At 45.8% G+C, this 12878-nt stretch overlaps 1 protein-coding gene across 3 annotated transcripts in view; it reads right to left on the bottom strand.

Moving 5' to 3' along the window:
• GLE1 (GLE1 RNA export mediator) overlaps nucleotides 1-12878 on the bottom strand; it is a 28722-nt gene that overhangs the window by 4582 nt on the left and 11262 nt on the right. For all 3 annotated transcript variants that reach the window (XM_028107786.1, XM_028107788.1, XM_028107787.1), the window contains 8 exons: nucleotides 12590-12650; nucleotides 12101-12355; nucleotides 6772-7003; nucleotides 5030-5142; nucleotides 4815-4884; nucleotides 2390-2532; nucleotides 2099-2289; nucleotides 592-721 (listed from right to left, as the gene is read on the bottom strand). In XM_028107786.1, the coding sequence (XP_027963587.1) occupies nucleotides 592-721; nucleotides 2099-2289; nucleotides 2390-2532; nucleotides 4815-4884; nucleotides 5030-5142; nucleotides 6772-7003; nucleotides 12101-12355; nucleotides 12590-12650 (1195 nt within the window). The remainder of the gene's footprint in view (nucleotides 1-591; nucleotides 722-2098; nucleotides 2290-2389; nucleotides 2533-4814; nucleotides 4885-5029; nucleotides 5143-6771; nucleotides 7004-12100; nucleotides 12356-12589; nucleotides 12651-12878) is intronic.

Raw genomic sequence — 12878 nt, 5'->3', positions numbered from 1 at the left:
TAATCTGTGTCCTTTGAGAAAACCACTGGGCTGGCAGGTCAAAGCCCTGCACCCCAGCTGTGGCTCTGTCACTGACAGTGTGTGTCACCATAGCTCGCTGCGACTCCATCTGCTCATTTGTGATATGAGACACCAACCAGGTCGAAAATGACAAGAGTCAGGGCTCCTGGCTGGCTCAGTCAATAGAGTATGCGATTCCTGATCTCAGGGTCATGAGATTGAGCCCCACGCTGGGCTAAGAACTTACTTAAATAATAACAACAACAACACCTGATACTCTTATCATTTAAATCACTCCTCTTCTAATAGAATCTTCTAACCTTAATGACTGGTTTACAACAGATTGTCATCTGGTAGACCCTCTTAGAAACCCAGTTCTTTAAAGGCTCAACTAAATCAAATAGCTCCGCTGGACCAAATTTTCCAATACTCAACATCAACTTCTCTAAAGCACACTTAGGGAGCAGCAACACACACTAAGTTCTCATGTAATGAGACTGCCCCAGTAGCAAGAAGGGCAATAGTCCCCGTGGACAAAATACACAAATACCGTCTGACCTCTCACTATTGATAGCAGGCATTTTCTACTACCTCTTGTCGGCTTCCATATGGCCACCGGAGCTGGATGATGGCAGCGTAGAGTCGGATCATCCCAGACATGCGTTTTAGAAAGTTGTCCTGCTGTTCCATTTTGGAGTCCTTCACTTGGTAGCCAAGCATCCTGTGTGGAAAGAAAAAATTCAGTGTGACAAGGCCAAAGTGAGGGTGACAAATCACGACTTTTTATGGATAAAAGGAACAATCTAGTCCTATTACATTTAGCATTATTATTAGTATTTTTACTAGCACTAGTACTAGTTTTTTAAAGTAGACTCCATGCCCAATGTGGAGCTTGAACTCGCCACCTCGTAATTGAGAGCTGCATAATCTACAACTGAGCCAGCCACACGCCTCAATTTTTTCTTTTTTAAAGTAAGCTCTAGGCCAACATAGGGTTCAAACTCATGACCCCAAGATCAAGAGTCGCATGTTCTACAGACTGAGCCAGCCAGGTGCCCGTTTTTAGCATTATTCTTACTACATATCATTATTGTTACTACATATCATTATCTCTGCAGAATATTTTGTTTACAAAGCAAGCCTATTGACAATCACATCTGTGTATCACATAAGCCCCGCAAGGTAAACTCACAGGATTTTTTTTTTTTTTTAAGATTCCATGTATTTATTTGACAGAGAGAGCACACAAGTAGGCAGAGCAGGCAGGCAGAGGGAGAGGGAGAAGCAGACTCCCCACCGAGCAGGGAGCCCGATGCGGGACTCGATCCCAGGACCCCGGACCACGACCCGAGCCAAAGGCAGATACTTAACTGACTGAGCCACCCAGGCGTCCCAGGATTTTTTTTTTTTTTTAAGCATTTTATTTTTAAGCAATCTCTGCACCAACGTGGGGCTTGAGCACATAACCCCAAGATCAAGAGTTGCATGCTCTACCAACGGAGCCAGCCAGGCACCCCAAAAATCACAGGACTGATGGATATCATTACCCCCATTTGCAAACAAGGAAAATGATGCTCAAGGAGCGTAAGTGACTGACCCACTTTGCAAATCATTAAATGATGAAGCAGGGCACAATTCTAAAACCCCCGGATTCTAGATCCAGTATTCTTTTCCCTAAACTATATTAATTATTGCACCTGATTCCACAAATCCCAAAGTAGCCAGTCTGTATGAAAGACACTTGATTATCTGATAGAACATTCCGGGTATATATGAGCAGCTATGAAAGGAGGGAGGATGAACCCCAGTTCTTTTTTTTTCTCTTAAGATTGTATTTTAGAGAGAGAGAGAAACAGAGAAAGTGCACACACGAGCAAGGGGAAGGGCAGAGGGAGAGCGAGCGAGCATCTCAAGCAGACTCAGTGCTCAGTGCAGAGCCCAACATGGGGCTCGATCCCACAACCTTGAGATCGTGACCCGAGCTGCTGAAATCAAGAGTCAGATGCTTAGCCAACTGTGCACCCAGACACCTCCAAAGCCCAGTTATATTTGTATTTCATTCAGCCCCTGAGGAGAGTGAGGAGAAAAACCACCTCACCTCTGATAGTCTTCCAACGCCATTCCCTCCTTGAAAGCCGGGTAGAAGGGAACAGAGTAGGGACACTTCCTGTGGAGGTGAGCAAGAATGAGGTCGCCCACTCTGGGGTGGAGCTCCCAGATTCCAGACGCCACAACTGCAATGGGGAACGCCGCTTCATGGTGAGAGGCCACCTCCTCCTCTCCTTGTTTCTGGGGGGAGCAGAGACAGGGCCACATTAGTTACTATGAAGAGAAGCTTAAAGGCTGAGCCCCAGCCACCCCCCATACCTCTGGCAACAAGGATTCTCACCACAAATTTCTCCGCCAGCTTGTACTGGACAAAGTCCAGGCCCTGTGGGTTCAGGGTGACGGACACGGAGCGCCCGCCACACTGAACGGGTTTTCCAGAGAGCAGGCTGTGGATCTTGTCAAAGATCTCCTTCAGCTTTGAGCCTGGGTATGGCAGAGATAAAGTTGGTTAAAAAAAGACTCAACTGCAGACCACTCTGCTTCTCATGATCGCAGTAAGAAGGCCTCTACAAAAAATCCAGCCATACAGCCCTGCACAAGGTCAGAAGCTAAAGCAAAATACTGTTGCAGAAAAACATATGACATGCAAATAAAATATGTGCTGTCTGGGGTGCGGAAGTTCATGAGACGTGGTACTATTTCAAAGGAACTCCTTGTTTGGGAAGGAACACATTCTGAAACTGACACACAGAGCGGGGAACGGTACGGAAACAGGTGTGGGATGGCTACAGATCCCATGCGGCCGACATCCCAAGAGGAGTCATTTGCGGGGCGCCTGGGGGGCTCAGTCACTGGGTGTCTGCCTTCGGCTCAGGTCATGATTCCGGGGTCCTGGGATCGAGCCCCGCGTCGGGCTCCCCACTCCGCGGGAAGCCTGTTTCTCCCTCTCCCACTCCCCCTGCTTGTGTTCCCTCTCACTGTGTCTCTGTCAAATAAATACATAAAATCTTTAAAAAAAAAAAAAAAAAAGAGGAGTCATTTGCATCTCTGGGAAAACCCTTCTAAAGGATCTTCCCAGCTCTCAATGACTCCCCCTTCTCTGGGACCTGCCTCCTTCCATCTCAGACACACCGCGGTGGGCTCACGATGGCTTTATTTGGATTCCGGATCCTGTGTGCCCCGGCTCCGAGCTGGCTACAGTTTGATGAGGAGTGACCAGCTGAGCCAATCAGCCAACTGAATGAGTCACCTCCCAGAAGTGGATGGCCCTGCAATACACGTGCTCATGAACACCAGGGCCTTGCACCTGCTGAGTGGTCCGAAGAACAGTGGTCTACCTAATATCAGAGATGTGCAGAGGGAAGATGAGAGAAAAGGTTCCTAGGTTTTCTAGCTCCTGAGACCTAGCCCCATTCCTGCCAGGAGGTTCTGAGAAACACCCCTGTAGCTTTAGAATAAATGCCCTTTTTTTTTGGCCTCAGCAGATCTAAACTGGTCTCCATTACTTAAACCTTACCGAGATACCAAAATAGTAGCTCCCACCCCTGCTAAGTCACACTTCAGTACTACTTTACTGATGGTTTCAAAGGACCAAATTTCCTATCAACCCCTTTCTCTGTGCTGTTCCAGTTAGGAAAAGTCAGCTCCCAACCCTCTGCCTGGCATGGCCTCCCACATCCCATATGCCACACCAGCACCAGAGAGATTTAAATTCTGCTCCAAATCTAACCACTCATGGATGTCTGCCTTTCAAGAGGCAGGAATTAGACCATCCATTTCTCCGTACTCAACACATACTGAGCACTGACTCTAGAGCATGTCTGCATCTGGCTCTTCAAAGACTTAACCATGATAGTGCAGACAAAGGAAACATAGGAAATATGCCGTAAAGTGAAGAACAGCAAAACTAGAGCCTAATCAGAAGTGAAGAATGAAACAGGACTGGGGACACTGAGTAGAGCAGTGAGAGGGTGGCGTGGCTGTCAGGTCAAGCTCACGCCCATTGCTGTTGGGAAACAAAGGAAATGGCACTTTAAAGTCTAGAAGGTGATTCATGTTTATTTATTTATACCTTGCCCTGATCCAGAGAGAACTTCAGGCAGCGGGGTGATACATAAATTCTGTCACAGCATCTCTCATGGTCAAGAGCTGCAACTTGTTTAAACTTTCTAGGCAACAAGTGAGTCAGGGGAACCAGGACCCAGGCTAAGTCAGAGCAGATTTTCAGCTGTTCACACTCGCCAGCCACCGGGCAGCACAGCTTGTAACATGGAAGCTTCCACATTTAGAGCTCTATAAAAACGAACCGTTGTTTCTGAATGAGAGAAAGAAGGGTCTTTCCCTGTCCTCTCTAAGCTCAGTCTCTGGAGATAACAGGAAGATGTTCTAAAGTATTAAGGCAGGTCTCGAGCCTGGACAAGCTAGTGTTACAGGACAAAAGCAAAGAATGTGAGTCACATCCCAGCTTCCCAGAGCAATGTTTTCAGCAGAGATTTTCAACTTCAGGTAAGAGCCTTCCTAAAGAATTTACTGTTAATATGCAACTTATTTATAAAAATCGAGCCAACCAACACATAACGATTACCTTCTACATGTTGAAGAAGAAACAAAGGAGAGTAAGATTTAACTTATACATGCCTGATCCAATGTCACTTGTTTGAACAGACTCTGTCTACAGGAACCTTACAGGTGAGTAGATCTGGAGTCTTAAAAAAAAAAGTAACAAAATGAAGCAAAGGGCCACGTTCTTAACTCCTCTGACCAACCTGCAATGGTGGAGATTTGGCTCACTGGGATGGTGGCAGCCTTCTGGAGGTCCATCTTTATCTTTTTGGCCTGCCAGGAGAGAACAGTGAAAGAGCAGGCGGGTAGATGCCAGTAGGATGGGGGAATGTGACATGCTAGAGACATTCTTTTGGGACAGGAGGCTGTTCACAGCACTACCAGGCCCAGAGGGTTCCCAACCTACAGCCCTCCCTACCTGACTGTCTTTGCTGTTGGTCAGTTCCTCAAAGGCCAACACGCACTGACTAGAAGCATCCTGAAGCTGTTGGTACCACTGCATTGTACTATCCTGTACCTTCACCTGGAGATCTGAGAAAGAAAAGCGAGGCTTTCGTAATAGCTAGCATTCACCCAACGCTTTTTCAAAGAATATATATTTATTTAAGTAATCTCTTCCTCCAACATAGGGCTCGAACCCACAACCCAAAGATCAAGAGCCTCATGCTCTTCCGACTGAGCCAGCCCTGGTGCCCCTTTGCTGAACACTTAAAATGAGCCAGGCACTGTTCTAATCAGCTGATATAAATATTAACTGATTTCATTGTCACAACAACCCTATGAAGTAGATACATTATCTTCATTTTCTAGATAAGGAAATAGGCGTAAAAAGGTTAATTTGCCAAAGTCACATGGCCAGGAAGTAGAAAAGCTACATTCCCACGGATCTGGCTCCAAAGCCAGCATTCTCAACCATTATGATATACTGATCCTTTTACGTGTTAAGTGAGCATCTATTGTGTACATATTTATTTTACCCTTGATCTTAGCCAAAAGGCCAAAAAGCAATCGTGCATTATTTTAAAAACTCAGAGCAGCTGGGGCACCTGGGTGGTTCAGTTGGTTAAGTGTCTGCCTTTGGCACAAGTCATGATCCTGGGGTCCTGGGATTGAGTCCCGCATCAGGCTCCCGCTTAGGAGGGAACCTGCTTCTCCCTCTCCCTCTGCTTATGCTCTCTCAAATAAAATCTTAAAAAAAACAAACAAACAACCGGGGAGCCTGGGTGGCTTAGTCGTTGGGCGTCTGCCTTTGGCACGGGTAATGATCCTGGGATCAAGCCCCGCGTCAGGCTCCCTGCTCAGTGGGGGGCCTGCTTCTCCCTCCCCCTCTGCTGCTCTCCCTGCTTATGCTCTCTCTCTGTGTCTCTCTCTGTCGAATAAATAAAATCTTTAAAAAAACAAAAACAAAAAACTGCATTTAAAAAAACAAACAGGGCGCCTGGGTGGCTTAGTTGGTTGGGCGACTGCCTTCGGCTCAGGTCATGATCCTGGAGTCCCGGGATCGAGTCCCACGTCAGGCTCCCTGCTCGGCGGGGAGTCTGCTTCTCCCTCTGACCCTCTTCCCTCTCGTGCTATCTCTCATTCTCTCTCTCTCAAATAAATAAATAAAATCTTTAAAAAAAAAAAGATTTAAAAAATAAATAAATAAAAATAAAAACACACACCAAAAAACCAAAAACCCCAAAACCCCAAAACCTCAGAGAAGCAAAACATGGGATAATACATCTACTAGAATGATACAGAATTTCAAGGGCGCCTGGGTGGCTCAGTTGGTTAAGCGACTGCCTTCGGCTCAGGTCATGATCCTGGAGTCCCTGGATCGAGTCCCGCATCGGGCTCCCTGCTCAGCAGGGAGTCTGCTTCTCCCTCTGACCCTCCCTCCTCTCATGTGCTCTCTCTCTCTCTCTCATTCTCTCTCAAATAAATAAATAAAATCTTAAAAAAAAAAAAAAAGAATGATACAGAATTTCAAGTCCTCATGGCTAGTGTCTGGCTCCGCATCAACCAAACTGAATGTAAATTCAATAAAAATTCAGTACGGAATTTTACATAATGTAAAAGTTCTGGTATATTGTCCTGAAACTTAACACCGTTATTTAAACACGTTCTTGTTTCCTTTCACATGCTGGGTTAAAGGACTGTATCCACGCCAACACCCACCTTCATTCTGTTTCCCTCCTAGGCCCTGGCTGGGAGCTGGGGTCTCTCGGGGGACCTCCGGCCCCTGCTGCATCTTTGACTCCTGCCGCTTTTTGTGGGCCACCTCCTCATCCTGTCTCCTCTTGGCTTCACAGGCCTTGGCGATCTCCTGCTGCAAGCTCGTGAGGAGGTCCCGCATTTCCTGCAGGGCTCTCTCTGCCACAGCCTGGTCCTCTGCTGTGGGAAAGCCGTTCTGTCAGGGGGACAGAGGCAGAGCTTAGTGTCTGTTCCCTAGGCACCTGTGAAGCTGAATCACAACTTACACACAAGTCAACAATTTCTAAATTGGAACCGTTGCACCAATGAAGTGCCCACGTTCAACACGATGATACCTACCGCTTCCTGTTCTCTTAAAGGTGATACTGATTTACCATCACATCCATAGGCAGACCTGAGCAAGGATGCTTCCATGCTCTCACCAACACTGGCTGAGATAAGTTTTTGAAAGTTTGTAACAATAGTCTAGATAAAAATGATATTGTGTTTTAATTTGCATTCCATATATTAATGGTGATTTTAAACTTAATTTTAGGGGGTGCCTGGGTGGCTCAGCTGGTTGAGCATCTGCCTTCAGCTCGGGTTGTGATCTCAGGATCCTGGGATTGAGTCCCATGTCTGGCTCTCTGCTCGGTGGGGAGTCTGCTTCTGCTGCTCAGCAGAGTCTCCCTCTGCTGCTCCCCCTGCTTGTGCTCTCTCTGTCAAATGAATAGATAAAATCTTTTTTTTTTTAAAGATTTTATTTATTTATTTGAGAGAGAGAGAGAATGAGAGATAGAGAGCACGAGAGGGAAGAGGGTCAGAGGGAGAAGCAGACTCCCTGCCGAGCAGGGAGCCCGATGTGGGACTCGATCCTGGGACTCCAGGATCATGACCTGAGCCGAAGGCAGTCGCTTAACCAACTGAGCCACCCAGGTGCCCCTAGATAACATCTTAACAACAAAACAAAACAAAACAAAAAAACCCCAAAAAACCTAGTTTCAAATTTACCAATTGTATTTCTCCTTTTACAGCTGCCTGTCTGGTCTTTCCTCAGCTTTCTGTTACTGGAATGGAGGTAGAGAGTGATTTATTTATCCTTTTTCCCATAGATATAAGAACTCCCTCTGTAGCAAGGACATTAAATTTTGGCCTGTTATAGATGTTAAAAATATGTTTCCTAAGTTATAATGCGTCTTTCAGTTTTGTGAACTCATATCTATTGATCCTTCCCATTGCTATGCCTCCAAACCTTAACATAATTCAAATATTCACCTAGATTTTTTTCACTAAACATGATTTTTGTCTCTTTGACAAAGATTATAGAGTTAATCAGATGAAAGAATGGTACAAATTTAATCTTTACTTTTTAAATTTTATTTATTTGACGGAGAGAGAGAGAGAGAGAGAGAGCACAAGTTGGGGGGAGCAGGAAAGGGAGAAGAAGGCTTCCCACTGAGCAGGGAGCCTGATGCGGGGCTTAATCCCAGGATCCTGGGATCATGACCTGAGCTCAGAGCAGACACTTAACCAACTGAGACAACCAGGTGCCCCTTAATCTTTACTTTTATGGTTCTAATTCATCTTTTCCCCACTGATCCGAAATGGTACTTTTTAAAAAAAAGATTTTATTTATTTGAGAGAGAGGGCTCACAAAGTAGGGGCAGGGACAAAGGGGAGAGGGAAAAGCAGACTCCCCGCTAAGCAGGGAGCCTGCCATGGGGCTCGATCCCAGGACTCTGAGGTCATGACCTGAGCTGAAGGTAGATGCTTAATCGACTGAGCCACCCGTGTGCCCAGATCAAGAGTAGCATGCTTTTTCTACTGAGCCAGCCAGGTGCCCCACGTATTCACTTTTTTTTTTCTTAAAGATTTTATTTTTAAATAATCTCTGCAACCAACACAGGGATTGCACTCATGACCCCGAGATCAAGAGTCACATGCTGGGGCGACTGGGTGGCTCAGTCGTTAAGCGTCTGCCTTTGGCTCAGGTCATGATCCCAGGGTCCTGGGATCGAGCCCCGCATCGGGCTCCCCGCTCCGCGGGAAGCCTGCTTCTCCCTCTCCCACTCCCCCTGCTTGTGTTCCCTCTCTCGCTGTGTCTCTGTCAAATAAATAAAATTAAAAAAAGAAAAAAAAAAGAGTCACATGCTCTAGAGACCGAGCCAAGCAGGTAACCCTAATTTAAATTTTTTTTTAGATTTTTTTTTATTATTTATTTATTTGACAGAGACAGAGACAGCGAGAGCAAGAACACAAGCAGGGGGAATGGGAGAGGGAGAAGCAGACTTCCCGCCGAGCAGGGCGCCTGGGTGGCTCAGTGTCTGCCTTTGGCTCAGGTCATGATCCCGGGGTCCTGGGATCAAGCCCCACATCAGGCTCCCTGCTCGGCGGGAAGCCTGCTTCTCCCTCTCCCACTCCCCCTGCTTGTGCTCCTGCTCTCGCTAGCTTTCTCTCTGTCAAATAAATTAATTAAAAAAAAAAAATTCAGTTCTTCAGTCACAGTAGCCATATTTCAAGTCCTCAATGGTTACATACAGCTAACGGCTACTGTATAGCAGAGCATAAATATGGAACATTTCCATCACCACAGAAAGTTCTGCTGGATGGCACTGTCCTCAAGTTACCAGTTCACAGGAAATACAGGTAATAAAGAAACCTAACGTAATATACCACAGGGTTAGGGTTAGCAATTGCATTCTGGAGTTTTCCAGAATGTAGAAAATTTTATAGAACCAATGATCCAGACTCTTTGATAATTAAATGGCAAGGAAAAAGAAATAAGGGATGTAGAATCTTGAGATTAAAAGACTTAAGAGGGGCGCCTGGGTGGCTCAGCCATTAAGCGTTTGCCTTCGGCTCAGGTCATGATCCCAGGGTCCTGGGATCAAGCCCCACCATCGGGCTCCCGGCTCCGCAGGAAGCCTGCTTCTCCCTCTCTCACTCCCCCGGCTTGTGTTCCCTCTCTCACTGTCTCTGTCAAATAAATTAATTAAATCTTAAAAAAAAAAAAAGACTTAATTAAGAGACATAGACCAAAAGGTTGAAACTTGTGTAAATGTTAATGTTCCAACCAACTGTTAAAAAAATTTTAGGGGAGGGGCGCCTGGATGGCTCAGTCGGTTAAGCATCTGCCTTTCGGCTCAGGTCATGATCCCAGGGTCCTGGGATCGAGCCCCACATTGGGCTCCCTGCTCAGCGGGAAGTCTGCTTGTGAATTCTCTCTCTTTCTCTGTCAAATAAATAAATAAAATCTTAAAAAAAAAATTTAGGGGAGCCTGGGTGGCTCAGTCGTTAAGCGTCTGCCTTCAGCTCAGGTCATGATCCCAGGGTCCTGGGATCGAGCCCTGCATCGGGCTCCCTGCTCCGCGGGAAGCCTGCTTCTCCCTCTCCCACTCCCCCTGCTTGTGTTCCTGCTCTCGTTATCTGTCAAATAAATAAAAATCTTAAAAAAAAAATTTTTTTTTTAGACAGGAGTGCCTGGGTGGCTCAGTCGGTTAAGTGTCTGACTCCGGCTCAGGTCTGATCTCAGGGCTCCGTGCTCAGCAGGGAGTCAGCTTGTCCCTCTGCCCCTCCCCCTGCTTGCGCATGTGCTCTACTCTCTCTTTCAAATAAATAAATAAATTCTTTAAAAAAGAAATTTAGGGCGCCTGAGTGGCTCAGTCATTAAGTGTCTGTCTCCGGCTCAGGTCATGATCCCAGCGTCCTGGGATCAAGCCCCGCGTTAGGCTCCCTGCTCGGCAGGGGGCTTACTTCTCCCTCTCCCACTGCCCCCCTAACCCCCACTGGTGTTTCCTCTCTCTCACTGTTTCTTTCAAGTAAATAAATAAAATCTTAAAAAAAAAAATTTTAGACAAGTGGAAAAATTTGAACACTTACTAGGTATTTGGTCATATTGTTTTTTTTTTTTTTGAAGATTTTATTTATTTATTTGACAGAGAGAGACACAGCCAGAGAGGGAACACAAGCAGGGGGAGTGGGAGAGGGAGAAGCAGGCTCCCTGCTGAGCAGGGAGCCCGATGCGGGGCTCAATCCCCAGGACCCTGGGATCATGACCTGAGCCTGAGCTGAAGGCAGACGCTTAACGACTGAGCCACCCAGGTGCCCTAAATTGTTTTGTTTTTTTTTTTCCAGATGTGATATTAGTATTCTGGTTCTGTTAGCAAAGAGTTTTATCTTTTAGAGATACATACAAAAGTATTTTCCCAGATGAAGTTACGTCTGAGATTCACTGTAAAACCATTCGGGAGAGGGCATGCAGCTGGAAGGAGAGATGAAATAAGACTGCCATGTATTGATTCTTGCTCAAGCTGGGAAATGGCTGCATAAAGGTTCATTATGCTGTTCTAATTCTGTGAGGTTTGAAATTTTACAAAAGGAAAGGTAAACAAAAGCTATAAAACGAATTCAAAGGGAACGATAAACTATAAAAATAAACTTCTGCCTCAAATATGATAAGTGCACAAAGTTCTTAATATTTAGAACATGTATCAACTAGATTTTTAAAACAAAAACTCACGTAGAAATACGAACTAAGGGTAAGAAGGTACAATTCATAAAATGTGAATTGCAGGGGGCTCCTGGCTGGCTCAGTAGAGTCAATAGAGCAGATGACTCTTGATCTCGGGGTCATGAGTTTAAACCCCATGCTGGGCATGGAGCCTACTTTTAAGAAAAAAAAAAAGTTAAAAAAACAAACGTGAATTGCTACAAGCTTTGGGTAAGAATCAAGAACCTTAAAACTCTTTGACCAAGTAATTCTGTTTCTATGAAATTTTCTCAAAGAAATACAAGTAAGACATATATAAAATAATATCACTACAGCATTATGCATGGTAGTAAAAATACAGAAACTTAAATGTTCAACAGTAGGCATGTTTTTTCAAACGATTTTCGTTAAGATTATATGTGGAAAGTATCCAATTCTGACAAGTTCATCAAATAATACTGAATATCTGCTATGTGTCACGGTAATACTTGCAGTTTTTAACACTGCTTTAATTAAAAACATCAAAATATCGTTAATGGTTATAGTAATTATGCTTTCAAAATACGTTAACTGAAAAAAGCAATGCACATTCCCATAAGGTTTTAACTTTTACCATAGCATTGCAGGTGCTCAATAAAATACTACTGAATGAACGCAACTATTTTGCAATCAGAATAAACAATTATCCGTTTAACCTAAGATAGGAAACTCGGTATGTACGAGTCCAATTTGGCATGGGGATAACTGCCCGCCCCCCCACCTTGTCAGGGAAGAAAGATGAAATGCTAACCGGGATTATCACAAGGTCCCTCCGAAGACCCTCACCTCAGATGTGGCCCGAATGATCCCTGAGACAAGGCCACACAGCTGGTTGCCTCGGGTCCGGAAGGCAGACAGGTCAAGCTTCAGCGCGTCTTTGTGCGGCTCAGAGGCATCCAGCTGCTGGTTGAGGTGCAGCACCTCCTCCTGCAGGGCATAGAGGCTCCGCAGGCGAACCTGGCCTTCTTCCCTCCGCAGCCGTTCCTGCTCCACCTGCTTCAGGCGCTGCTGCTCGGCCTCCCGCAGCTTCAGGTTGAGAATCTACACGAAGGACAGTCCTGTTACCTCTCTCCGAGGCGTCCCTGGGCCTTCTCTTTCCACATCCCCCAAGCCTTATGTGGGCTCCGTATGTTCACAGATGGGTCCACAGCCCAAGGTGAGTCCTATGGAGGCACGATGTGGGCCAGGTCCTCCTTGCCGGTCGGCCAAAACCCGACTTTTGTCAGGTTCGAGCGAGACACAGAAAAACCCACATGGATTCTCCCAGGCTCTGACCTTTGCTCTGTGACGATGCTCAGCTTTTAGTTTCTCTTGGTGCCCCAGGGCTTCTCTGGAGCTGCGCGAGAAATGGCAGGGAGGAGCAGTCAGGAATGCTTCCTAAAGATGTCTTACCTCACCTCTCCTAAAAGCCTCCCTTTTCTTTGTGATACACTGGTCATCTTTCTAGGTCATAAGCTTTTCTGGCTAATTTCATTTTGACATTTAAGGCCTCAGAAGTCCAACTCTTTCCCTTTGGGTTTCATGTTGGGAAAGAGGTGCCGCTGAGCACACTGAGGGTCCCACT

The sequence above is a fragment of the Eumetopias jubatus genome, unplaced genomic scaffold, assembly GCF_037043125.1.
Source record: "Eumetopias jubatus isolate StellerSeaLion01/CBP00866 unplaced genomic scaffold, mEumJub1_p1.0 scaffold_15, whole genome shotgun sequence".
In the NCBI taxonomy this organism is placed as follows: domain Eukaryota; kingdom Metazoa; phylum Chordata; class Mammalia; order Carnivora; family Otariidae; genus Eumetopias; species Eumetopias jubatus.
This window is presented reverse-complemented; position numbering and strand designations above follow the sequence as displayed.